Below are 27,347 nucleotides of genomic sequence, written 5' to 3'. Positions count from 1 at the left end.
TTCTTAATGGTGTCCTCTAGTAGTGGTTTCTTTGCAGCAATTCGACCATGAAGGCCTGATTCATGCAGTCTCCGCTGAACAGCTGATGTTGAGATGCGTCTGTTACTTGAACTCGGTGAAGCATTTATTTGGACTGCAATCTGAGGTGCAGTTAACTCAAATTAACTTATCCTCTGCACCAGAGGTAACTCTGAGTCTTCTTTTCCTGTGGCAATCCTCATGAGAGCCAGTTTCATCATAGCACTTGATGGTTTTTGCGACTGCACTTGAAGAAATGTTAAAACTTCTTTACATTTTCTGGATTTACTGACCTTCATGTCTTAAAGTAATGGACTGTCACTTCTGTTTGCTTATTTGAGCTGTTCTTGACATAATATGGACTTGGTCTTTTCTTCTGTATACCACCCCTACCTTGTCACAACACAACTGATTGGCTCAAACGCATCAAGGAAAGAAATTCCACAAATTACTTTAACAAGGCACACCTGTTAATTGAAATGCATTCCAGGTGACAACCTCATGAAGCTGGTTGAGAGAATGCCAAGAGTGTGCAAAGCTGTCATCAAGGCAATGGGTGGTTACTTTGAAGAATCTAAAATAAAATAAAAATATAACACTTTTTTGGATACTACATGATTCCATATGTGTTATTTCATAGTTTTGATGTCTTCACTATTATTCTACAATGTAGAAAATAGTAAAAATAAAGAAAAACCCTGGAATGAGTAGGTGTGTCCAAACTTTTGACTGGTACTGTACATACTGGGCCTCCAGGCCCGTATTCATAAAGCGTCTTAGAGTATGTATGTAATCTTTTACATAGTACAGACTCAGAGCTTCGTAATGGTATATTATACACTACAGTTGGAGAAAGCTATGTAGCTTTAAAAATTGCTATTCTTGTATAACCAGTTGAGGAAAAGCCTTAAGGTTGTTTTTTTTCACACTTGCCAGAGAGCTCGAATTTGTTCACACCCTCTTAAGCCTTAGCCCCACCCATCTCTTTAAGGATTCACACGAGCTCATGGGTCGGTCTACGGACTCATTAGAATCTAAAAGGCTAAACTGATCCTAGATCAGCACTCCTACTCTCGAGTCCCTTGGTTTCTAAGTCTTTCATAGCACAGGAGTCCACATTCAATAGCTAACTTTGGCACCGCAGTTCCTCCAACCAATTTCAATAGGAATCCATAATATAATCTGATTTCACATGATTCATTGCATTCATTCCATGAATGTACTTACAGTACTTTGTAATCTCTATAATAATAGGGATATATACGAGAGACATTAGCCATTAAAAAAAGGACCTCTTAATTGCACATAAATAACTGTGCCGAATACTGTAGATTAACAATTGTCAATTTTCCATGAATTATCATCATATCAAATATTGTATTATCAATTGAATTTCAGCATTTTAATGTCTGACCAATTCATATAAAATTAGGTATTTAAAATACTGGTTGTAATTCTTGACGAGATTGACTAATGGCGCTACACTAGCACTGTAAAAAGGTGCACATATTGTTTGTATTGGTGGGATATTATCGTTCAGTCTTGCATTCAGACAGTACCCTTTAAAACACGTAAGAGAAAGTTAAATGTGTTTGTGCTGTTGGACTAAATCCATTTGGGAACACCATAGCAAAATGTTTTGGAACAAAGCAAAAATGGGCATTTCTAATTGGACAATTCCATGTAGTCCCTCACTGTTTCAGTCCATTTTCCTTCCATTTGGTGCCTAACGAACACAGCCCAGCTGTCCTTCACTACTCCGACTGTGTTTTTCTGGCACCCTGAGAGGGCTCCCAAGAATCACTTTCATCAGTGTCGTCATCATCCTCCTCCTCCTCCTCCTCCTCCTCATCATCTTCCTCGCCCACCACGGTGTCATCCTGCTCTTCAGGTACCATCTCATTCTCACCCAGCAACGCTTCCTCTTCCTGCTGCTCCACGTTTACCTCAGCATCCCCAAACGGATCAGCAACCATATCTTCCCTCTTGTGTATCTCAGCGAACCACTCTCTCACCTGCTCGTATCCCATACTAGACTTGGTCACAAGCTCATCCAGGTCCTGCTCATTCAACAACTTGTGCTTCAGGTAATACTCCTTCAGAATGTCTTTCCCAGACTTCAACTTGATGATGGGCAGTGGTGGTGACTTCTCCGTGCTGGTTGACCTCTTGGCCTTCCTGCTCCGAGACCTCCCCCAGCCTCGGTTACGTATCCTCCTCTTCCTGTTTTTGTTGCCGTTCAGTCCCTCTACGTTGCCGCTCTGGTAGTGGAAGAACCACTTGACGTTGCCGTTCTTGAAGGAGTACCGGGTATCTCCGAACCAGTTGACTACGTAGACCCTGGGCAGCCCGCTCTCCTCTGCCAGCTTGTCATATTCCTCTGTGGAGGGCCATTGGGTACGGACAAAGGCACTCTTCAGGACGTGGAGCTGCTCGGGGGTTTTCTTTCCAATGTTCTTGTCCCCCCTGTTTGGCCGCCGGCTACCCGGAGGGGTCTGGGATCCTTTTCTAGACGAGGTAGCCTCGCTCTCCATCCGCTCTGCTTTCAGCTCAGGTGACTCTGCTTCCACTACCTTCCTCTTCTCTGTGAACCAGGCGTCGATCTCTCTCCTGGTCAGCTTGGTCTCCGTCCTCAGCCGGGTCAGTTCGTCGTCAGACGGAGTACTTACCTTCTGGTAACTCTCCTCAAGAACCACCAGCTGCTCTGCTGTCTTCTCCTTGAACTTCTGCAATGTGAAGTCTGGGAAGGAGTTCCAGGTCTTGGGACGTGGCTCTTTCTCTTTGACGGATGGTGTGGGCGGTGGAGACTGAGGGGTCTCGTCGCTGGAGTCAATGACGATGGTGGTGCCGCTGCTGTGACCCCTGGGACTCTGGCTGTCGTGGAACACGATGACGTTGCTGTTCTTGGAGTTGCGCTGGTTGTAGCGCGTGTCGCTGAACCACTTCTTGATCTCCCCTTTTGTGAGGCCGGTCAGCGTCATGAGCCTGGCGATCTCCGCGTCGCTGGCGAAGTGGTTCTTCAGGTAGCTGGCTTTCAGCTCCGCCAGCTGCTCCTTGGACTTCTTGGGACGCATTCCAAAGTGGTCGGCGCTGAGGGCCGAGTTCTCCTGTGGGGTCAGGGAGGGAGGCTGGACAGTGGTGGCTCTCTTCATCTCACTGACGGCTGGGCTGGTCTGGTGGGAGGACATCTTGGGGACCTGGCTGTGGCTTGGCATCCCTGCTACTGTCAAGGTGATGGGTGTGGTCACAGGCGTGCCAACCTGTTCAGAGTTTAGAAAAGTTTCACTCACTCCACAATATTACAACAACTAACAAGACATATTGAGTTGAGAAACTATAAACAGAAAATATGACATTACATCATCCACAATGTCATCAATAAGTACCAACCTGTGTAAAAACCAGGCCTGGCTGCCCTACTATCTGACAGGTCTGGAGGATAGACTGCAGGCCGTTGGCCGCAGCAGAGAGCTGGTGGGCCGGGATAACAGTGATGGTCTGAGGCACCGTGTGCACAGTCCCGTTGAACTGCTTTCTCCTGGCCTCCTCCACCTCAAATCAAAAAGTGGATTTGTCATATGCACAGGATAGACGTAGTGTAAATGGTACAATGAAAAGCGTACTAGCAAGCACCCCCTTCAACAGAGCGACAACAATTAAAACATATACACTGCTCAAAAAAATAAAGGGAACACTTAAACAACACAATGTAACTCCAAGTCAATCACACTTCTGTGAAATCAAACTGTCCACTTAGGAAGCAACACTGATTGACAATACATTTCACATGCTGTTGTGCAAATGGAATAGACAAAAGGTGGAAATTATAGGCAATTAGCAAGACACCCCCAAAAAAGGAGTGATTCTGCAGGTGGTGACCACAGACCACTTCTCAGTTCCTATGCTTCCTGGCTGATGTTTTGGTCACTTTTGAATGCTGGCGGTGCTCTCACTCTAGTGGTAGCATGAGACGGAGTCTACAACCCACACAAGTGGCTCAGGTAGTGCAGTTCATCCAGGATGGCACATCAATGCGAGCTGTGGCAAAAAGGTTTGCTGTGTCTGTCAGCGTAGTGTCCAGAGCATGGAGGCGCTACCAGGAGACAGGCCAGTACATCAGGAGACGTGGAGGAGGCCGTAGGAGGGCAACAACCCAGCAGCAGGACCGCTACCTCCGCCTTTGTGCAAGGAGGTGCACTGCCAGAGCCCTGCAAAATGACCTCCAGCAGGCCACAAATGTGCATGTGTCAGCATATGGTCTCACAAGGGGTCTGAGGATCTCATCTCGGTACCTAATGGCAGTCAGGCTACCTCTGGCGAGCACATGGAGGGCTGTGCGGCCCCACAAAGAAATGCCACCCCACACCATGACTGACCCATCGCCAAACCGGTCATGCTGGAGGATGTTGCAGGCAGCAGAACGTTCTCCACGGCGTCTCCAGACTCTGTCACGTCTGTCACATGTGCTCATGTGCTCAGTGTGAACCTGCTTTCATCTGTGAAGAGCACAGGGCGCCAGTGGCGAATTTGCCAATCTTGGTGTTCTCTGGCAAATGCCAAACGTCCTGCACGGTGTTGGGCTGTAAGCACAACCCCCACCTGTGGACGTCGGGCCCTCATACCACCCTCATGGAGTCTGTTTCTGACCGTTTGAGCAGACACATGCACATTTGTGGCCTGCTGCAGGTCATTTTGCAGGGCGCTGGCAGTGCACCTCCTTGCACAAAGGCGGAGGTAGCGGTCCTGCTGCTGGGTTGTTGCCCTCCTACGGCCTCCTCCACGTCTCCTGATGTACTGGCCTGTCTCCTGGTAGCGCCTCCATGCTCTGGACACTACGCTGACAGACACAGCAAACCTTTTTGCCACAGCTCGCATTGATGTGCCATCCTGGATGAACTGCACTACCTGAGCCACTTGTGTGGGTTGTAGACTCCGTCTCATGCTACCACTAGAGTGAAAGCACTGCCAGCATTCAAAAGTGACCAAAACATCAGCCAGGAAGCATAGGAACTGAGAAGTGGTCTGTGGTCACCACCTGCAGAATCACTCCTTTTTTGGGGGTGTCTTGCTAATTGCCTATAATTTCCACCTTTTGTCTATTCCATTTGCACAACAGCATGTGAAATGTATTGTCAATCAGTGTTGCTTCCTAAGTGGACAGTTTGATTTCACAGAAGTGTGATTGACTTGGAGTTACATTGTGTTGTTTAAGTGTTCCCTTTATTTTTTTGAGCAGTGTATATTCAATGACTGAAAATACGTTTTAAAAAATCACAATAACAACACTATATCCCCCCCAAAAATGTAACTCTGGTATAAGACAAACATGAATCTAACAGAAAAAGCACCTCCTCGGGTGTCCAGCTGACCCCGTGCTTCAGACGCTGGGCAGAGAACCAGATCTTTATCTGTTCCTCACTGAATTTGGTCTGAGCCGACAGACCCATGATCTCTGATACTGAAGGGTACGGGAACTTCTTGTAGGTGTTGACCAGGACTGTGTTGGTATCCATGGATTGGTTGTATGAGGGGATGCTGCTGACGGGGATGAGGAGCTGGGCTTGGGCGCTCTGCGGGGAGGGAGAAAGAGAACGCAAGAGAGAGAGTAGAGAGCAAGAGCAGAGAGAGAGAGGTTTTAGTCACTTATTTATCAGTAACATTACATAGTATCAACAGCAGTGAAAGATGATTTGTTTTATACAATTTACAATTTCAAAGAATTTGAAAATATGATCACCTGCTGGGCCTGCAGAGCTGAGAGGACCTGGGCCAGACCAGGAGGGAGCTGGAGTCCAGACATATTGGAGCTGAGGACAGAAGATTTCTTATGCTCTGATGACATCATATTGGGAATGTTCAGGAGAACACTGTGTTTCATGGACTCAGTGTAATGTGGGCTCATCTTCTCTACAGGAGTGAGGAAACCCAGCCCCAGAGGTGCTTCGATAGGCTCCTGCTCCCCTTCACTCTCTCCCATCCCGTCACTCTCCTCGGCTGCTTTCAGAGACACGGCGATCCTCTTCGGTTCCGATTTACCCCTCATTTTCATGATGGGGGTTTTGCTGAGTGAGATGCCAGCTGAGGCGGGGTCATCACTCTCTTCAGTCTCATGCTGTGTGTAACCCCCATCCGAGAGAAGGTCACTGAGCGTCTGCTCCAGGGTTGGTTGGTTGCTGCGTTTCACTCCTGTGCAGGTGACACCGTCCTCTCCGCTGGAATGACTGATGTCGTGCTCTGAAAAGTAAATTGCCCAGCTATGTTAGTTTAACTACATCAGAGAACAAGGGTCATTTTCAGGAGTAGAGCACACCATAGCAGATCGGTTTTGAAACAGTAGGTCAATATGGGCATTTCATATAGGTTTCAAAAGCTTTTCTCCTGTTTAGTGCCAACAGAACAAAATCAAATCACATTTTATTTGTCACATGCTTGGTAAACAACAGGTGTAGACTGCTTACTTACAGGTCGTTCCCAACAACGCAGATAGAAAGATAAGAGAAAAGGAAAATAATAACACAAGGAATAGCACCTGGCCGTGCTGCTGCTCCAGTTTCAACTGTTCTGCCTGCGGCTATGGAACCCTGCCCTGTTCACCGGACGTGCTACCTGTCACAGACCTGCTGTTTTCAACTCTCTAGAGACAGCAGGAACGGTAGAGATACTCTCAATGATCGGCTATGAAAAGCCAACTGACATTTACTCCTGAGGTGCTGACTTGCTGCACCCTCGACAACTACTGTGATTATTATTATTTGACCATGCTGGTCATTTATGAACATCTTGGCCATGTTCTGTTATAATCTCCACCCGGCACAGCCAGAAGAGGACTGGCCACCCCTCATAGCCTGGTTCCTCTCTAGGTTTCTTCCTAGGTTTTGGCCTTTCTAGGGAGTTTTTCCTAGCCACCGTGCTTCTACACCTGCATTGCTTGCTGTTTGGGGTTTTAGGCTGGGTTTCTGTACAGCACTTTGATATATCAGCTGATGTAACAAGGGCTATATAAATACATTTTATTTGAATATATCCACTGAGTAACAATAACTAGGCTATATACAAGGGGTACCAGCACCGAGTCAATGTGCAGGGATACGATGTAATTGAGGCAGATATGTACATATAGGTAGGGACAAAGTGACTAGGCAACAATATAGATAAACAGTGCAGCAGTGTAAGTGATTAGTCAAGAGTGCAAAAAGGGTCAATGCAGATAGTTAGTCCGGGTAGCTATTGGTTAACAGTTTTATGGCTTGGGGGTAGAAGCTGTTCAGGGTCCTGTTGGTTCCATATTTGCCGTGCGGTAGCAGAAAGAACAGTCTAGGACTTGGGTGGCTGGAGTCTGACAATTTTTAGGGCTTTCCTCTGACACCACCTGGTATAAACGTCCTGGATGGCATGGAGCGCAGCCCCAGTGATGTACCGGAACGTACGCACTATCCTCTGTAGCGCCTTGCGGTTGGATGCCAAGCAGTTGCCATACCAAGTGGTGATGCAGCCAGTCAAGATCGAGCCAGGTGATTAACATTTCAAGAAACAGATGTGAGCAACATGTTGAAGAAGAATAAAACCCTTCCCCACCTGTCTCTGGGTCAGTGGAGACCACAGCGGTGTCTGTAAGTCCCTCTGCAGCGCTCTCAGCTCCATCCTTCCCCTCCCCCACCTGCATGTCTGCATCCTCCATCACGTTAGAAGAAGGCAGGACCATGCAAGGTGTTGTTGACTTCCTCCTGCTTGCCATGGTGTAGGTAGGCTATCCTCCAAGATAACTTTGTGTAAAGAGATGTGTCTGGAATGGATGACCTTCCGCTAGTGATGGTTTGATTCACATACTAAAACCTCCAATATTTTCATCTGTGGACTGAAATAAAATAAAAAATGTATTTGACAGGTTCCATCCAATATAGTTTCACTTGAACAGCTACAATCTGTATGGATTACTGCATAAATGTAATAGCACGTTCGCTGTACAGTAATTACAGTGAAGTTGAAATGTGTCCTAGCTATACCACCTTTTGCATGTGAAACCTATTACAATGATTATTTCTGCACACGACTGCAACTTGTTTGTAGCTACTGTCTAGTTTGTAGTAGCTGGTCATTTACAATACGTTTGGACCCAATTGCTCTTAATGCCATTTGTTTATGTAGAAAAAAATATTGCTATCCAGTGTAACTATAGCAAATTGGTTATTTTATTAGATTGCTAGCTATCCAGATCTAGCTAACTAACCTAGCTTCCATTTCTGCATCTAGCCAGCCAGTTTACACCTGGGATAGACATTGCGGCTGGAAGCCAAATACTGTAGCTAGCTAGCCACCACAGTAGGCAGTACAGCAGCTGAGTTTGCGTTTACTTACCAGGACAAGAGGTAGCTTCTGCGCAGGCTCTCCTGCCCCCGCAATTTGTCTTAGGTTCTCGTCTAATGTTAGCTAGCCTACCTCTGAACAGTTCAGCCCGAGCTCTCTGCCGGACTGCAGTAGTTTTGCTCGGAGGCAGGCGAGTCCAGTTCACCGCTGTCTGCAGATGAAAACATGGAACATTTTCGCTGCAACAGTTCTTTTCCCGACTGATAGCCCTTTACAGACGTATTCAAAAAGGCAGGAAGCCACTACATTAGTCACTTCAAGCAAGCCATTTGTCCATCAAATTATATCACACTTTGTGTTCTTTTTTTAATGGCAGTTTTTAATGATTAAGCGGCGTCATCACGTTAATGCGATACGTCTTGACGTCATTCATAGGCGACATCTGTCACGCATACATGGAGAAATGTTGCTTCAAATAAAATGTATATCAACCAATAGAAGCATTTAAAAAGTGACGGTCCTGACGTTTGTATGCATACAGTATTTATCGTTACCGTCTGACCACAAAAAAAACCTGAGGCTGCACCATGCTCAGTTTGTATTCCGCTATAAACAAAGAAGTTACTGGCAATAGATATTTTTCAACCAGTTAACACATCACAATATCGTCTTTCCTTTATAGTATAACAAGACACAAGAACAAATACTTGTAAAAAAAACACTTTAATTAAATAAAAGAAACAGTATACAAGTTGTTAGGAAATACACATCTGTATATTTCTATCAAAATATAGTTATAGACTTGTTCTTTATACATTTAGACAACGGGGAAATACTACGTGCAATCCATGACTAGCTACATCTTTATTGTATAAAACTCATTATGAAAAATCTTCAATTTCATTTTCCATTTCCTGGAAAGAGAATAAGAAAACATTAGAAAACATAGAAAAACTCAATTTATGGGGCATTGCTCAATGATATGTTTCATAAGTGCACTTATACATAAAAAAAAATAATGCATAGTACAAATTAAAATGTATAGAATGACAAACCTTCAGCAGGGCAGTCTTGTCGTAGTCTTTGCGGTGTCTGTAGATACTCTGACACAACAAGGCGTATAGCTTCTCCAGTTGATAGACCTCATATCCCTCAGTCTTAGACACCGCTCTCTGAAGCAGCTCCTGAAATGAAGGAGCAGAAAACCAGCTCAGCACTGAGGTCTTATATCCTCCATCTTTGTCTAAAGGAAGAAGGTGCCTCCGTCTGATTCCAGATCCGTTTGTGCTCTTGCCAACTCTATTGCTGTCATTGTCAAGCCAAAACATGGCTTGGCATGACAATTCCAATAGACTGCCACTGGCTAGTTGCCTTAACCACAGATCTAGGATCAGTTAACAACCTCATTAGGAGGCTCGGGCGACGACCTGACCCTGGACCAGCTGCAGTGATAATCTGTTACCTTTAGTTTGTTGTGATCCACCACAGGGGGCTTTGTCTTCTGGTCCAGTATCTCCTGGTCAACATCCATCACCTGCTGCATCCCCTGGTACTTCAAGCCCCGCGTCGCACGCCTCACTCCTACTTCTGACAAGAGGACAGAGGGACAGAGTGAGTGTACAATTCAACAAAGTTCACTTAAAAACAACAGAGTGTCATTGTGGGAAGGGAGGCTGCAAACCTGTGGTATTCTCTTCCTCCACTTCCACTCTCTGAGGCTCAGTTTTGTCAGTAGTGGACGGCTGCCTCTGGGTGAATGAGGAAAAAGTTGAAAACAGAGAAATGCAATCAATTCAGCAGGAGAATCATCTATACAAAAAGCAACATCCATTTTACAACAAAATAACATACATTGTCTCCCCCTTCTGGTAAGATGTGGTTTTCCTGGGCGCCAACCACCACTACAGGGTCCTGGGTGCCCTCACTGCTCTGGTCTCCAGCCCTAGCCTCCACAGCTGCCTCCACCCTGGGCTGGGTAGCCTCCGTTGTAGCCTGGCTAGCCTCCTCCGTGGTCCGGCTGTCCTTAGTGTCTTTGTCCATGGGCTGGCTGTCCTGGTTCTCCTGTTGGGCTGGTTCCTCCTGCTCCATGGGGGTCTCCTCAGCCCCGGTGATCTCCAGCTCCTCCAGGCCTGACTCTGCAGCATCACCACCCTCCTCCTCCTCCTCCTCCTCCTCACTCTCTGCCCCTCTCCTCTCCTCCTCCTCTCCAGACTCCACCACAGCAGAGTGGTCTTTAGAAGTGTGAGGAGAGGACCTTTTCCTGATGATGCCGTTGCACCAGCGGCTCTTCCTGCGCTTCTTCTTCTGAGCTGCTGAGAAGTAGATGACCAGATAATCAAAGCCAATTCAAAAACCACCTTTATGAATGACTGAATGATGTGTGTAAACATGGTGAGAGAAACTGACAAGGTGTTATCATCGGTCTGTCATTACCAGCAGTTAGTAGAGGATAGATCTGGAAAGCTCTCCGTAGTCTGTCTGCAGAGTAGTGAAATGCTAACCTGTGTAGCATTGTGTGTCTGTACATTATTGAGATGCTTGCTAACCTGAAGGGCGTGGTGTGGTCACAGCTGAGGGAGCAGCAGCGGTAGACTCTTTAGAGGGGCCTGCTGCATCGGTGCTCTTGGCATCCACTGATCTCGTCTTGGGATGAACGTGATAGTAGGATGGAGCGAACCTTGAAGTGGAGCAACCTGGAAGTTAAGAGAGAGGCAGTTCATATTTAAATCTATCAGGAACGCTCTTCTTTCATCCATCCAGGAGAGCAGCAGCACAGATCAACTGGTCCCTGAACTCTAGAACCCTCTGTCTGGAACTACTCTGCACCAATAGAAAAACACCTGACCTCTTGTGCTGCGGGACTCCTTGATATCCTCGCAGATCTTCTCAAAGTCTTCATCCAGTTCGTCTTTGACGATGGCCTGAACAGTGTCCTTCAGAGCACAGGCTCTGTGGCGGATCTGACGATCTGGAAAACATCCAGTACAGACTTGTCATCAGTATGATTATGAAGTGATGAATGGATAGATTCATGAATTAATAGTTGGCTGAATAAAGTAATGAATGATTAGTTGAATACATTAATTTATGAAATAAATGAAACATTCTCCCATGAACAGGAATACAACATCTGTGAAAATTCTGGATATCGCCTATTTCTTACCTGAAGGATCTTTGTCAGGGTTGTATTCCAGACAGTTCTTCCAGATGAGATCCACGTCGTGTACAAACTCCTTCACGGTCACGTACTTGTGAGTGTCGATGTTGGAGAGGACAGTGGACAGGTCCATGGGCTGCTCTATAACTGTAGCATAGTCAGGTACCTAGACATGATCCATCAAAACAACAGGTCAGCCATTCTCCATGTGATAGAGATTCTACCATGTCCATGTTTAGACAACATCTGGCCTCTTCTCTTTATTTAACCCTCATCTGATGTTTATACATGGCTCAGAACACAGCCCTCCCCTCTAGAACACAGCCCTCCCCTCTAGAACACAGCCCTCCCCTCTAGAACACAGCCACTTTTACAGCAATTGATGGTCAGTCTCACCTCCTCCAGGTCGACGGGCTTGGTGAAGGCCTTGAAGCGTTTGTCCTGAGAGAGGCGGTTGGTGACATCACGCAGGAAGAGGCGGAGCTCCCTGAGAGTGTCTTCCTCCTGCTCCTCCAATCGCTGCTGCTCCTTCTCCGTCAGCATTCTCGGGGGAAGAGGGGGAGCCACGGGGAGCACCTCCAGGGCTGCAAGCACTGGGGAGGAGGACAGGGAGGTAAGTGACTAACCACATGACTGAGCGAGTGCTGACAGCTTTGGTACAGAGAACGTGCTCCTCTAATTTTCTACTGCTTGATTACCAGCACCTCATACAATACTTACTAGTTGTGAAGTTGAGCTTGTTTAACCATTGTCTTAGGTTGAACCATTATCCAGGATTCCACTAAAATATCTCAGAGTACGGTGCAGTCTTACCTGCTTTCTTCTTGGATGCAGGAGCTTTGGCAGCCTGGTTTAGGATGAGATCGTCAAAGAAGTTCCTTCTCTCCTGTGGGGTTGGGACCTGAACCTGGAGCACCTCTCCATACTCAGCACAGAACAGGTCCTGGACCTATGGGGGGGGGGGGGGGGACATTTACCAAGATGAGTCACCAAGTGAACATAACATTCAGATGAATAGGAATGAACGAGATCATTCTGACTGATCCCCTGCTCAGAAGCCCAATTACAACCCTCCAGTGCACATTTTCTAGGGCTTGTGTCCCGTTGGTCATTAGATCTCTTTTAGTCCTCGTTTGGACTAATCTTCCAAGAGTCCTTAAAAACATCAAAATCCTACAATCACATATAACGCACAGCAGACAAAATACACTGCCATATTGGTGATGTTAGGGGCGGTGTGTTCACTACATCCTGTTAGACTGCTGTGGGGCGGTGTGTTCACTACATCCTGTTAGACTGCTGTGGGGCGGTGTGTTCACTACATCCTGTTAGACTGCTGTGGGGCGGTGTGTTCACTACATCCTGTTAGACTGCTGTGGGGCGGTGTGTTCACTACATCCTGTTAGACTGCTGTGGGGCGGTGTGTTCACTACATCCTGTTAGACTGCTGTGGGGCGGTGTGTTCACTACATCCTGTTAGACTGCTGTGGGGCGGTGTGTTCACTACATCCTGTTAGACTGCTGTGGGGCGGTGTGTTCACTACATCCTGTTAGACTGCTGTGGGGCGGTGTGTTCACTACATCCTGTTAGACTGCTGTGGGGCGGTGTGTCTGTCTACAGTACCTACCTCAGGGAAGAGGCTACTGTGGGGGACATTACAGGTGGCCAGCAGCAGGATGGGTGAGAATGAGGGGATGTCCTGTAACAAGCTGAGGAAGGTAGCTCTGAGAGCAGACCCCACCGTGTCCCACCACCGCTGGATGTGAGGGATATAAAGGATACTGGGGGACGTCCTCTTGGCCTCACAGAACATCTACAACACATCATTACAGAACAGTGTTTATATGGACATGCATGCCTCCGCACAGAATATCTACAAGTCAAAACATACAGGACATCAACTGTCCATCAATACAAGACATCAATACTGTCCATCTCTAGGTTCATCAATACAAGACATCCAATGGAACATCAATGCTGTCCATCTCTGGGTTCATGTCAAAAGTCTTTCTTAGACTCCTCTCTCCTCGGACCTTCTCCAAATATGTGAAGAATCAAGGAAAGACTAAAGATAGCCGTCTGTCATGGCTGCTGGCACAGGGCTCAATAGTGCACTATACAGAAAACAGGGTGTGATCCAAGGGGGTAGTACAGTACCTGAGCGCAGGCCTCCTCAGGAGAGGTGGTGCTGACGCCGAACAGCACGGCCATGTCCAGGGTGTAAACTGTGAACTTCTCCAGGGCATGGAGCACAGCAGGGGCCAGGTGACTGCTCTGACCTGACCCAGGACGCCCCGCCAGCAGCAGCCTGGGACGGTACGATGTGGGCTGGTTCAGCACGCTCCTGGGAGAACAGAGGAGAAAAAGACTCAAATACTTTACAAGACCGGAGCTCAATACCCATTCTCACGAAGTGTACACTTCAGTCCCCACACAGATTTCAAAGATGTCCAGTGCACACGTCAGGGAGGAGTGGGAGAAAGACAAATTTGGGATAAGGATTTCTGTGCGTTGGACAACCTGTTACTCACCTGCTGAAATGCAGGAAGCCCCCAGCTGCCTTGGCCTTGTGAGAGAGACCGTTGATGCAGACAGAGTCCTCATCTTCACTGTGCAGGAGATCGGCATCTAAAACACCAGCTGGGAGGACACCTGAAGACAAGTGGTAAAACATCTTAGAACATGACAACCAAGTATGACATTCAAGAACACAATACAACATACCCATTCTTATACAACAGGCAGGAGGGCATACCAAATCTGGGTCATGTTTATTAGGGCACACTGTAGCAAAACCTTTGCTAACAAAAAACGAATTAGAGAGGAGTTCTGGTAGTACGTCCCCGTTTCAAAACTTCCCCCCTACTTATCACGGCCCTGTGGACTAAAAAAAATCTCCCGACAATGAAGACAGTTCACATGAGAAAAAAAATAAATTCTCTTGTCCCAGTTGACCCACCGTTGTCTCGCTTGTCTCTCTTGAGCCCCTGTTCTGCATGTGGGAACAGCCTGCTAACTGTACCAAGTACAGTCTGTAAGGCTGCACCAAGCAGTGGCTGGACTACAGGAGTCAGAGCCTTGGCTGGGGACGACACAGCTCTCTGGGAGGCTGGGACTGTCTTCCTCATGGCTGACAGGAAGTCCCTGCTGCCGATGGAGATAGATGCCACATCTAAAACCAGCTTCTGGGACGTGGAGTAAATCTGAGGGTAGCGTCTCCTCAGGGCACACAGAGCCGCCTCAGCACACACCGCCTTCATGTCAGCACCGCAGTAACCTAGGAGACACAGCAGGGGGACGTTGGGAAACAGTGTGGCAACGCAAGAGAGCATCAGCTACATGTTCTGATTACACACAACACTTTCAGTGAGCCTCCGAAAACGATTGGAATATTTAACAGATTGGAATTTTAAAATGGCGTTTGAAAGAATGGGTAATCTTTTAAAAATTCTAGGTTGGTTTGGGAGAGGAGGGATTAATAGAAAACATACCAACACACTTGTCTGCCAGTTCCTCCAGGAAAGAGGCTGATGGCTGGGGAGTCCACTGTCTGGTGTGGATCTGCAGAATATCCTTCCGAGCCTGCAGTGGATAAAAACATGACCATGTATGTCAAATATGAATGTTTCCAAAAACAGTTCTCCTACATGAAATAAAAAGGACCCTAATCTTAGTAGAACAAAGTAATGTTACCTGTTTACTTCTCACACAAGTCATCTTTTATCATACATACAGTACCAGTCAAAGGTTTAGACACCTACTCATTTAAGGGTTTTTATTTTTACTATTTTCTACATTGTAGAATAGTGAAGACATCAAAACTATGAAATAACACATGTAGTGAACCAACATTTTTTTTATTAATCAAAACATTTTATATTTGAGATTCTTCAAAGTTGCCACCTTTTGCCTTGATGACAGCTTTGCACTCTTGGTATTCTCTCAACCAGCTTCACATGGAATGCTTTTCCAACAGTCTTGAAGGCACTCTCACATATGCTGAGCACTTGTTGTCTGCTTTTCCTCCACTCTGCGGTCTAACTCATCCCAAACCATCTCAATGGGGTTGAGGTCGGGTGATTGTGAAGGCCGGGTAATCTGATGCAGCACTCCATGACTCTCCTTCTTGGTCAAATAGTCATTGTCATGTTGAAAAACAAATGATAGTCCTACTAAGCCCAAACCAGATGGGATGGCGTATCGCTGCAGAATGCTGTGGTAGACATGCTGGTTAAGTGTGCCTTGAATTCTAAATAAATCACTGACAGTGTCACCAGCAAAGCACCCCCACACCTCCTCCTCCATGCTTCACGGTGGGAACCACACATGCGGAGATCATCCGTTCACTTACTCTGCGTCTCACAAATTTGGACTCATCAGACCAAAGGACAGATTTCCACCAGTCTAATGTCCATTGCTTGTGTTTCTTGGCCCAAGCAAGTCTCTTCTTATTGGTGTCCTCTAGTAGTGGTTTCTTTGCAGCAATGTGACCACGAAGGCCTGATTCACACAGTCTCCTCTGAACAGTTGATGTTGAGATGCGTCTGTTACTTGAACTCTGTGAAGCATTTATTTGGGCTGCAATCTGAGGTGCAGTTAATTGCCGATTTTTGAGTCTGGTAACTCTAATGAACTTAATCCTCAGCAGCAGAGGTAACTCTGGGTCTTCCATTCCTATGGCGGTCCTCATGAGAGCCAGTTTCATCATAGTGCTTGATGGTTTTTGCAACTGCATTTGAAGAAATGTTAAAAGTTCTTGACATTATCCGGATTGACTGACCTTCATGTCTTAAAGTAATGATGGACTGTCGTTTCTCTTTTCTTATTTGAGCTGTTCTTGCCATATGGACTTGGTCTTTTACCAAATAGGGCTATCTTCTGTATACCACCCCTTTTCTTGTCACAACTGATTGGCTCAAACGCATTAAGGAAAGAAGTTCCACAAATTAACTTTTAACAAGGCACACCTGTTAATTGAAATGCAATCCAGGTGACTACCTCATGAAGCTGGTTAAGAGAATGCCAAGAGTGTGCAAAGCTGTCATCAAGGCAAAGGGTGGCCACTTTGAATAATCTCAAATACAAAATATATTTTGATTTGTTTAACACTTTTTGAGTTACAACATGTGTTATTTCATAGTTTGATGTCTTCACTATTATTCTACAAAGTAGAAAATAGTAAAAAGAAAGAAAAACCCTCGAATGAGTAGGTGTCCAAACTTTTGACTGGTACTGTGTGTACACACACACACACATAAATAATATGATTTGAACAAACATGACCTCCATCAGTGGTGTATTCACTAGGAACCAAACGGAAGCAAACTCAACCAAACAGAGAGGGACCTACCTGAATTTGTCTACTAGAAATCTGGTTTTCGTTGCAAAACTGTTTTCTATGGCGTGCACTAATGATTACACCCGTGGTCACCAAGACCCTTGTCTCACCTCTCTGTCAGGCAGGCCAAAGAGGAACTCTCGGTCGAAGCGTCCAGGTCGCCTGAGAGCTGGGTCTATAGAGTCCAGACGGTTAGTAGCGCCGATCACCACAACCTCTCCTCTGCTGTCTAACCCATCCATCAGGGCAAGGAGAGTGGACACGATGGAGCTGTAAGATGGAAACACATACAGAACATTATTCCCACTGTACGAAGACGTACTAAACAAAAGATACCAAATAGCTCAACGAGAAGCAATGATGTTTGTATTGAAATCAGTTTGTTCCAGTGATTAACAGTGTCTGACCTGTGTATCTGGTCTTGTCTGCTTGAGCGGACGGGAGCCAACCCATCAACCTCATCAAAGAATATAATCGATGGCCGCATCTGATACGCCTAAAAGATTTGGGGAAAAAATAAAACGTTTTAGTATTTCCTCCTCCAACTCATCTCGGTTTCAACATCCTGGAACAATACCTGGAATACAATATATTTCAGAACCAGAAGCCAACTTCCATGGAGAATAATGGTAGGTAATGACCTGGTCGAAGAGAAGACGGAGCTGCCGTTCGGACTCTCCCACCCACTTGCTGAGGCAGTCTGCTCCCTTTCTCATGAAGAAAGAGACCTTCCTCTCTCCCTGACTGCACTCGTTAGCCAACGCCCTGGCCACTAGAGTCTTCCCTGTTCCAGGAGGTCCGTAGAACAAACAGCCCCTACAGACACACACACAGTAAGAATCTACAGCATCAAGAGCAACAACAGATCCTAGATCATTCCACCGTAAGAGTATGGATGACTTTCTAAACATTTCTTTCTAGCTACCTTGGTGGTTGGATCTTGAACCTCTCAAACACCTCTGGGTAAAGCAGAGGGAAGACCACCATCTCTTTCAGGGCAGAGATGTGTCTGGTCAGTCCCCCAATGCTGTCAAAACGCACCTAGAAAAACAACATTACACCATTTCAATGTTGGACAATGTTGTCTGGGACTTTCCCAGTTATCTATCCTTTCCCTCTTTCATTCCCCCTCACGGACTTAACATATGACTGGTGCAGGTATGGACTGGAGAGAGCTCCTGAAGGTTTCCTCCTTACTGTTACTAGTCAGACTTACTGTCTGGTCTACCTGCATGGGGTCAACGTCAGCTAGACTTACTGTCTGGTCTACCTGCATGGGGTCAACGTCAGCTAGACTTACTGTCTGGTCTACCTGCATGGGGTCAACGTCAGCTAGACTTACTGTCTGGTCTACCTGCATGGGGTCAACGTCAGCTAGACTTACTGTCTGGTCTACCTGCATGGGGTCAACGTCAGCTAGACTTACTGTCTGGTCTACCTGCATGGGGTCAACGTCAGCTAGACTTACTGTCTGGTCTACCTGCATGGGGTCAACGTCAGCTAGACTTACTGTCTGGTCTACCTGCATGGGGTCAACGTCAGCTAGACTTACTGTCTGGTCTACCTGCATGGGGTCAACGTCAGCTAGACTTACTGTCTGGTCTACCTGCATGGGGTCAACGTCAGCTAGACTTACTGTCTGGTCTACCTGCATGGGGTCAACGTCAGCTAGACTTACTGTCTGGTCTACCTGCATGGGGTCAACGTCAGCTAGACTTACTGTCTGGTCTATCTGCATGGGGTCAACGTCAGCTAGACTTACTGTCTGGTCTATCTGCATGGGGTCAACGTCAGCTAGACTTACTGTCTGGTCTATCTGCATGGGGTCAACGTCAGCTAGACTTACTGTCTGGTCTATCTGCATGGGGTCAACGTCAGCTAGACTTACTGTCTGGTCTATCTGCATGGGGTCAACGTCAGCTAGACTTACTGTCTGGTCTATCTGCATGGGGTCAACGTCAGCTAGACTTACTGTCTGGTCTATCTGCATGGGGTCAACGTCAGCTAGACTGGCTCCAATCTTCATCCTGTCCTTGTGGATTCCCAGGACATCCTCCTTCAGCAGATTCATGGGAAGACATCTATTCACCGATCTGTTCCTGCTCTTCCTCCTCCGCCTCTGGAACTTCTCATCGTCAGAGGAGGAGGAGGAAGAGGAGGAGGACGAGGAGGTGGAGTCACTACTGTGGATGGCATGTCTTCTTCTACATGGTAAAGAAAGGAGTATGGCAGAGTCAGAGGTCAGTAACGTCACTGACTAATACAGACAACGTAATGCACACAAATCATCACCATGCAGCTCAATGACCAAGAAACCAGCCATTACAGAAACCCTGACGTCACCACACATCTAACACACACTGGCAATAACTTACCTATCAGACACACTCCTGTGGATGCCAGAAATCAGAAGCACAAGGAAGTAGAACTTAGGAATGAATTGTGATTTGTTGTAATAGTTAGGAAAGAATGTTAAACTAAACTTGATAAGTCAGACATGGAAGGTAGTAGGTACTAGGTTCTTTAGCCTACAGACCTGTTGCCTCTCCTTATGTTGTAAGGGCTTCTCGGACCAGTAGAGCTGAACCTATACCTCCGCCTGGATGGGGACATGTGTCTTGAAGTCTTGAAGAAGATGGTCTTTGTCTTGGGCTCTGTGGGAAATAAAAGGTCAACCATGAGAAATTAGTCAAAGGACAAGTTATGGGAATAATAACTAATACTACTAAAGCTTGACAGTAAAATGTAGAGTCCATGCACCGGTGCTGATGGCTAGAAGTATACAGACTTCAGTGTAATAAAAGATGCAAATAGTTTCAACAGGAAATATCTAACCCTCCCGTGGTGCCTGGTAGCGAACGGCAGCTTTCCTCTGCCTGAAGTCATAACGTTTCTCGTTGTCCTCTTCATCATGGTCATCATCATCGTCCTCCTCCTCATCATCTTCATTACGGTCGTCATCATCGTCGTCGTCTTCGTCATCTGCCTGATTATTTTTGCCTCCCTCTTCCTCATCATTCTCCTCTTCACTGGAGATCACTCCATTTTCATTCTCTTGAGGATCTTCACTTCCTTCATCGGTTCTTTCAGAAGTCCTTTTCCTCTTGGCCCCAGCGTAGATTACAAGGTCCTAAAATAAAAGGGGAAAATAACATTATTGGGGACATCATGGTGACATTTAACAAAATCTATTATAAAGCTATGAACCTGTAGCATTAATAAAGTTTACCTCCTCCGTAGTATCCCTGCTTCTTAACCGGCGACGCATTTTCTGCATGTCACCCATCTTCTGCAGCACTGCCTCAGCTGTACTTTACGAATAGAATGAACAAAAAAACAGGGACTGTTTAATTTCACCGTTACCGCTAGCCGTTATCAACTTTGCCATTATAAACATGCAACCCAGACTGACAAGGAAATGTACAACAGTGGTGGCCCAACCCTCCTCCAGAGAGGAGGAGAGTTACTGGGCATGCAGGTGATTTCTCCTGCCCCGGTGCTAGATTAGGGTTGCAGGGGAAAACCCTGTGGTAGATGGGAAGCTAGGAGGGTTGGCCACCCCTGATGCACGATGCTGATGGAGATGTTCTTACTTGGTGATGAGGCGGTTATAGAGTACAGACTGGTTCCTGGAGTTGCGCTTGTATCTGGTGATCCTGGAGCTGCGTCTCACAGAGCTGTCCTCCTCCCTGGGACGCAGAACAAACTGGGTCTTCAGAGTAGAGGCCTCTTCTTCCTCAACTTCATCAGTAGCATCTGGAAGATTTTTTTATTTACTTGATGATAAACATTGTAGCTGACATAAATGAAACCAATGGTGTCTCCTTCTCGCTGTACTGTTGGAGGTGGCATTGATTCATGTAAATGTGATCTAGAAATGATATAGTTACCAGCTTCAGATTGTTTGTCCCTGGATGACGCGGAGGCTTTTCCATCGCCCTGCAGTCTTGGGGATTTCCTGCAGAAATCAACAAAATGAGAACTTAAACATGGAGGGTTGTGATGACACCTTAGGTTTGTAAACATGTTTCTGTCGTCATGCATCTCATCGACTATACAGAGAGGAGTAGAAGCTGATTTTACATACAATGAATACCAGTTATCTGCATAAAACATAAGTAGTTACCTTGTGCTGTGTTCGCCAGTTTCTTCTTTCTCAGGGGACTTGATTGGGCACTTTGTCTGGCCATTCATTTTAGCCAAGGACACCTCATGTTTGACGGTCTGTCCCCTGGTCCTCAGGGATCCTCGTCTCGGAGGGCTATCCTCCTCCTTCACCATCGAGTGGCCCTATGTTAGAAAAAACAAAAACATCAGCTGCCTTCACATAGGAATCCAGTCATTTTTAGTGTAGTAAGCTAGCTTATAGCTGGCTAGTTATAGAAGTTAGCTAGCAGGCAACATACCTGTCCACATTCAGAAACAATCATTAAAGTTATTGTTAGTCAGTGCTACTTACTAGCCATCTAAAGGGGCTAGCTAACTAGCTGAGTTTACTCAACTCCACGATATAAACATCTATGGGCGATACCCCATAGGGTATGTAAACTAGAGACAGGAGCTAACAGGCCAACTAATTTATAACATTAGCCTCCAGTTAGCTTACAACTGGCATAGAATGCGGTTAACTAGGTACATAAACAACATCAATGTCGGGCTAGCTAGTTAGCTGGTTAGCTAACAGCTGTCAGATGGCTAACAACAGCTGAGTTTACAGCGACATTTTATAATGTCAACTATCTAAAAGGGCCTCACATTTGGCGTGTTTTCAGTGTTACTGGAGCTGTCATCCAGGCCCCTCTTCAGCCGACTCGACTTTGTCTGCGATGCGCTCTCCAGCGACAGAAACTCGGAGCTCGTATCCAAGTCAACCCGGTTCTTCTTCCGAGTTGCTGGTTCCGCGCCCACGCCGCTGCTGCGTAGCATCACCATCCTAACTTTAGACCGATTTTTATACTAACTTACTTGTGTCAAAACTGAAACTATTTAATAACATTCCTAGGTAATATATGGCCCGTACTAACACACACCGCTCCCCAACCAAAACCCTTGATTTCTGGCGCCACAAACGTCACTGGAAGACAAGTGACAGCACGCAGTATCCTGACGCAAGAAAACATAGTTCATCATAAAAAGTAGTGATTATAAATTTCTAAATCACCAATTATGTCATGCTGTATTGATATCAATGACCACATGAATAGCTATAAATATTATAATTATAGAAATCTATCCCAGGGCCATCAGTGATATGTTCTTATATCATTCAGTTGTGCGGAGGGATATTATGGGAAAGATGTCCCGGTTATTTTTGGCGCGCTGTAAATTGCGCATTATGGAAAGCCTAGCTACAGGTTCATGATAAAGCATTTTCTTTACTGTTATGAAAATATAACTTGTTTACTATAAAAAAATTAATTATATTTGAGAGAGTTTTCTTATATTTTAATATCAACTATGCTAAATGTCTAGAGGAGCTCTGTTTCATTAATTCTAAAATGATGGGGGTAATACAGTGCCTTCAGAAAGTATTTATACCCCTTGACTTATTACACATTTTGTTATTACACCCTGAATTTAAATATAATTGTTTTTCTTACCCATCTACACACAATACCCCATAATGACAAAGTGAAAACATGTTTTCAGACATTTTAGAACATTTATTGAAAATGAAAAACAAAAATATCTCATTTACATAAGTATTCACACCCAAGTCAATATTTTCTAGAAGCACCTTTGGCAGTGATTACAGCTTTGAGTCGTCATGGGGATGTCTGTATCACCTTTGGCAGTGATTACAGCTTTGAGTCGTCATGGGGATGTCTGTATCACCTTTGGCAGTGATTACAGCTTTGAGTCCTCATGGGGATGTCTGTATCACCTTTGCACATCTAGATTTGGGGATTGTCTCCAATCTTCCTTGCATATTTTCTCAAGCTCTGTTAAGTTAGATGGGGAGCTGCAGCAAACAGCAATCTTCAAGTCTTTCCACAGATTTTCAATGGGATTCAAGTCTAGGCCACTGAAGGACTTTCACATTCTTGTTTTGAGGCCATTCCAGAGTTGCTTTTGCTAAATGCTTGGGGTCATTGTCCTGTTGAAACGTAGGTTCTCAAGGATTTGCTGTATTTGGCTCCATTCATTGTTCCCTCTATCCTCACCAGTCTCCCTGTCCCTGCCGCTGAAAAGCCTCCCCATTGCATGATGCTGCCACCACCACTTCACGGTAGGGATGGTGTTAGATGGGTGATGAGCTGTGCCTGGTTTTGTCCAGACATAGTGTTTTACATTTGTCTTTCACATGCTTTTTTGTAAACTCCAGGTGTGCTGTCATGTGGCCACTCTCCCATAATGCCCAGATTGGTGAAGTGCTGTAGAGACAGGTTCTCCCATCTCAGACAAGGAATTCTGTAGTTCTGTCAGTGTGTTCATTTGGTTCTTGGCCACCTCTCTGACCAATGCCCTTCTCGCCAGGTTGCTCAGTTTGGTCAGACGGCCAGCATCCAGGTAGTTCCATATTTTTTCAATTTTCAAATGATGGAGACAACTGTGCTCTTGGAAACTTTCAACGTTCTAGAAAGTGTTTTATACCCTTCCATAGATAATATGCCTCATCACAATTCTATCTCAGATCTATGGACAGTCCCTTGGACTTCACGGTATAGTTTCTGCTCTGACATGCACTTATTTTATGGTATTATGGCAGTCCGCAAACATACGTTAGAGGTGCATGCCGCCACCTACTGTCTGGGCTGTCAGCCTGCTGTTCTTGAGCATGAATTCATTACACTTTGACACAAAGGGAAGGGGGAAAAAATGTGCCCTACCAACTAACCCTACACCCATTAAAACCACTATACCAACTAACCCTACACCCATTAAAACCACACCACTCTACCACCTAACCCTACACCCATTAAAACCACACCACTATACTACCTAACCCTACACCCATTAAAACCACACCACTCTACCAACTAACCCTACACCCATTAAAACCACACCACTATACCAACTAACCCTACACCCATTAAAACCTCACCACTCTACCAACTAACCCTACTCCCATTAAAACCACACCAATATTCTACTACTTGGCCCTATCTGATCCAACACCAGGCCGGCAGCATGGTAGAATGAGACACTATCGTTCAACACACCTTGTAACTCTTCTGCAGTAAAATCTCATACACCCAAGCACTTCTCTGCAGCTGCCACCACAACATCTATTTTAATGTGATTTTCTGCAGTATAGTTGATAACGATGGCTATGAACGCTAAGAAACCAACATTACTGTGGCACGTTATTCTTATCACTCTTTTTTTGCCTCGGCCTACTCACAGGAGGATCCCTCACCCTGTACACATCATCTCCTACTCTATTCACTGCCCAGCATGACACTTTTTGTACTACTCTGATCCCGGCAACCTCAACCTGCCTTTCCCTGGACACTTCTGATCTACAGCACCATGGGTACCCCTACAATTCACACACACTCCTTTGTTTTATGTCCTCCTGCACACTTCTCACATACAGGAATCTCGCTCCTACACACTGCTGCAACATGACCGTAAGCTTGGCACCTAAAACAATGTAATGGTTTTGGGACAAAAGCTCACAGGTTAACTGCACATCCTAACTTGACTTTGTCGGGTTAAAAACTCTGTTTCACAATGCTCTCGTACCAAACGGCGAGCATCACAGACACCAGGAATCTTACATTTCAGTTGATCCTCAACACTTAACGCCACCCCAGTAGTGATGCGAGAGTAAAATCACTGGGGAAGCCAAGCCAGTAAAAAAAGCCATATTTCAACTTGTTGTGATATTTGCGTTGTTTGCTCTATAACCATTCATTCATACGCCGCCATGATATACAATAAGACCGTGACAACAGTCACACAGTGGCGGAATGAATTCAACTACACATACGTTTGTTTCATCACAAAACCGGAGAGCAACATCTGTCCGGTGAAGTCCACAAATCAAATATTTCATGTAATAAACAGTTATATGACCTGCAGCATGGTCAAGCAAGTTAATGTTTGACAGTTTACTAAACTACTGATTTAAACATCAAATCAACAAGGTCACCTCTATGCTTAGTTTAATACACTGAAACAAACTTAAAAGATAACTATTTAGTCCAATCAATGTTGATAAATATCATGTGGCTGTCCATGGTACTGATTTCTGTCTGTGTGTGTGCGCTTGCACAGGTAAAAAAAAATATATATATATAGGTTGACACCCTTGTAGACTAGATGAACGCTAATGCCATCCTCCTCTTTTTCATGTTGGCGAAATATTCTATGGCGTTTAGTGTTTGTTTTCATAGGCTACCTAGCTAAAAATGCTTGCTAGCCTAACTTCCTCACATGGACAACAATGAACCAGCTAAGTTAGCTAGCTAAATGTGAGCCTATATCTACACTACATATTGAACTTCTACCGTCTCAAGCCAGAGCCACAGTATATTAATTTAGTGTTATATGAAAATCACCGTCATTATCATTGGCCAGTACAGAGAATTAAGTCAAAAGCACAAGTCCAAATCCCCATCCCTGGATTAGGAAAGGAACATCAACACAAGTAAAACAGACACAAACACATTTTTTTCAGACAATGAGGATATTTTGCTTAGGATGTAATTTCATTAGTGTGAAGCCAAATCCAAACTGGCATCCCGTGGAGTGCGTTTTGCTGCACCAAGACAACCCACAGTGGAGCTCAGCTCAACACTGATAGGCTAATTATTTTCTATAATTGTATTATTTTATTTAATCAAGGGAGGCCAAATGCTTGCTGGCATCAAATGCTACAGCTGGCAACGTGTCATACAAATCGACATCATAGATATTGTGCTACACATACTGAGACAGAGGGGCGCCGTTTCCCTCACTCAGATGATATTCAGCCACTTGCGAATTGACTGAAAAGTATGAAAACATTTTAATAAATATTCGGGGCTAGAGACCATGAATAAACAGCACTGGTTATCCCTCCTTTCAACCGCGCCCTGCTGCGGAGAGCAAAGCAAGTCAAAGTTCTTGTCCCTTGGCGTGTGGTGAGCAGCGCCCGCTCACTCTGAACGGAAGAATTGCGAGTCCACTTTGAGTTACTTTCACTGACTCAACAGTCCCCAACCAACCTGACACTCCATATAGATCAGCCAGAAGCCAAGGATCCATTCCCTCAACAACAACAAAATCTCACACCCACTGAGCCACCATCATTTTTGTTGTCAACTGAACGAGGCACGAACTTGACGGCCTTCACCGCACCTGCGGCTGGTAGTTCATCCTCATCAGGTTACATTTCTGAGATAACGTTACAGGAGTACGTTTTCTTTTTGTACTTAACGCTACATTTTCCCGACCACACCGCTTCCCTCTACACATTTCATGGCGTCCATTTCCACATATCCAAGCTCTTTCCACTCCTTCATCCTCTGTAGTAGCAAACTGTTTAAAAATATTTCTTGAATTTGTTGCGTCGACTCAAAAAGCTCTACCAGTCGCCATTACTCCTCCTGGAAACCCCAGTCCCTCTGACATACACTGTCAACTGTTACCAGCCACGTTACTCCTCCTGGAAACCCCAGTCCCTCTGACATGCACTGTCAACTGTTACCACCCACCGTTACTCCTCCTGGAAAACCCAGTCCCTCTGACATGCACTGTCAACTGTTACCAGCTGCCGTTACTCCTCCTGGAAACCCCAGTCCCTCTGACATGCACTGTCAACTGTGGGACCTTAAATAGACAGGTGTCTCTAAATCATGTCCAGACGATTGAATTGGCCACAGGTGGACTCCAATCAAGTTGTAGCAACATCAATGAAGATCATAGGAAATTGGATGCACCTGAGTTTAATTTGGAGTGTTATAGGAAATGGGTGTGAAAAGGCTACTTTTATTTAAGTTATAAATTTCTGTAAATCATTTTTATTAATTGGCAAACATTTCTAAAAACACTCATTATTGGGTATTGTGTGTAGATGGGTGATTTTTATTTCATCCATTTTAAATTCAGGCTGTAAATGTGGAATAAGTCAAGTGGTATGAATACTTTCTGAAGGCACTGTATTTGGTCGGGGGGGGGACTAATTTCATGCAAAATGTATATTTACACTTTTGCAATATAGTGAGAAATTGAGAATTAAACAACTAATTTTCAAATCGCAAACTGAAACCTAACATGAAATTAAATTATATGAAGAAAACAAAAATTGATCAAAGGACAAAATATTATTACATAAATCATATTTTTATTAGTAGTATGTGACTAGGTATAACCGGAGAAAAAAAAAGACAAATTGTAGAAATCTGCTAAACTGCAAAAAACTGTATTGGTATCTGGTTTGTAAAAAGTAAAACAGCTGATCTGAATGAGTCCATGCCAACAGACCCCAATGGAGGGGGCATTTTATGCAATGGCTGCCAGGTAGTCCTTGACCTCTGCTGTGGTGAGTCTTCTGAAACCTGCCTCGTTGCAGATTCCCACCTCAATGTTATCTTCGGTCA

The 27,347-nt window shown here is 45.2% G+C and overlaps 2 protein-coding genes across 4 annotated transcripts; both read right to left on the bottom strand.

The window, feature by feature from the left end:
* Positions 1–720: 720 nt before the first annotated feature.
* LOC120031513 (zinc fingers and homeoboxes protein 1-like) lies at positions 721–8,714 on the bottom strand. Its single transcript, XM_038977293.1, has 6 exons — positions 8,374–8,714; positions 7,594–7,873; positions 5,756–6,252; positions 5,367–5,588; positions 3,409–3,570; positions 721–3,278 (listed from the first exon to the last, which is right to left on the bottom strand). Exons 2-6 carry the CDS (start codon positions 7,751–7,753, stop codon positions 1,773–1,775), a joined length of 2,547 nt encoding a protein of 848 aa, XP_038833221.1. The 5' UTR covers positions 7,754–7,873; positions 8,374–8,714; the 3' UTR covers positions 721–1,772.
* Positions 8,715–9,026: 312 nt separating this feature from the next.
* On the bottom strand, positions 9,027–21,871 carry LOC120031277 (ATPase family AAA domain-containing protein 2-like). Of its 3 annotated transcripts, none has more exons than XM_038976954.1 (28): positions 21,574–21,871; positions 20,945–21,108; positions 20,709–20,776; positions 20,412–20,574; positions 20,048–20,129; positions 19,654–19,948; positions 19,355–19,472; positions 19,194–19,208; positions 18,791–19,022; positions 17,744–17,859; positions 17,460–17,634; positions 17,226–17,314; positions 16,929–17,088; positions 14,972–15,062; positions 14,440–14,757; positions 14,012–14,132; positions 13,638–13,824; positions 13,108–13,293; positions 12,293–12,428; positions 11,876–12,072; positions 11,486–11,645; positions 11,168–11,290; positions 10,869–11,015; positions 10,174–10,634; positions 10,004–10,070; positions 9,785–9,909; positions 9,378–9,506; positions 9,027–9,236 (listed from the first exon to the last, which is right to left on the bottom strand). In XM_038976954.1, exons 1-28 carry the CDS (start codon positions 21,748–21,750, stop codon positions 9,204–9,206), a joined length of 4,335 nt encoding a protein of 1,444 aa, XP_038832882.1. In that variant the 5' UTR covers positions 21,751–21,871; the 3' UTR covers positions 9,027–9,203. The 3 variants fall into 3 exon arrangements, with proteins under 3 accessions (XP_038832882.1, XP_038832883.1, XP_038832884.1); XM_038976955.1 differs by having other exon boundaries at positions 10,174–10,631; XM_038976956.1 differs by lacking the exon at positions 19,194–19,208.
* Between the last annotated feature and the right edge of the window lie 5,476 nt (positions 21,872–27,347).

The sequence above is a fragment of the Salvelinus namaycush genome, chromosome 37 (assembly GCF_016432855.1).
Source record: "Salvelinus namaycush isolate Seneca chromosome 37, SaNama_1.0, whole genome shotgun sequence".
Lineage (NCBI taxonomy): Eukaryota > Metazoa > Chordata > Actinopteri > Salmoniformes > Salmonidae > Salvelinus > Salvelinus namaycush.
This window is presented reverse-complemented; position numbering and strand designations above follow the sequence as displayed.

Excerpts from the sequence above, each read along its gene's own strand:
- LOC120031513 (XM_038977293.1), bottom strand. The coding sequence starts at position 7,753 with ATGGCAAGCAGGAGGAAGTCAACAACACCTTGCATGGTCCTGCCTTCT. Across the intron at positions 3,571-5,366 it reads TCAGCTGGACACCCGAGGAG|GTGGAGGAGGCCAGGAGAAA; the intron begins GTGCTTTTTCTG and ends TTTTGATTTGAG. Across the intron at positions 3,279-3,408 it reads CAGGCCTGGTTTTTACACAG|GTTGGCACGCCTGTGACCAC; the intron begins GTTGGTACTTAT and ends AACTCTGAACAG.
- LOC120031277 (XM_038976954.1), bottom strand. The coding sequence starts at position 21,750 with ATGGTGATGCTACGCAGCAGCGGCGTGGGCGCGGAACCAGCAACTCGG. Across the intron at positions 20,777-20,944 it reads ACTGGCGAACACAGCACAAG|GAAATCCCCAAGACTGCAGG; the intron begins GTAACTACTTAT and ends TGATTTCTGCAG. Across the intron at positions 20,130-20,411 it reads TATAACCGCCTCATCACCAA|TACAGCTGAGGCAGTGCTGC; the intron begins GTAAGAACATCT and ends CTATTCGTAAAG.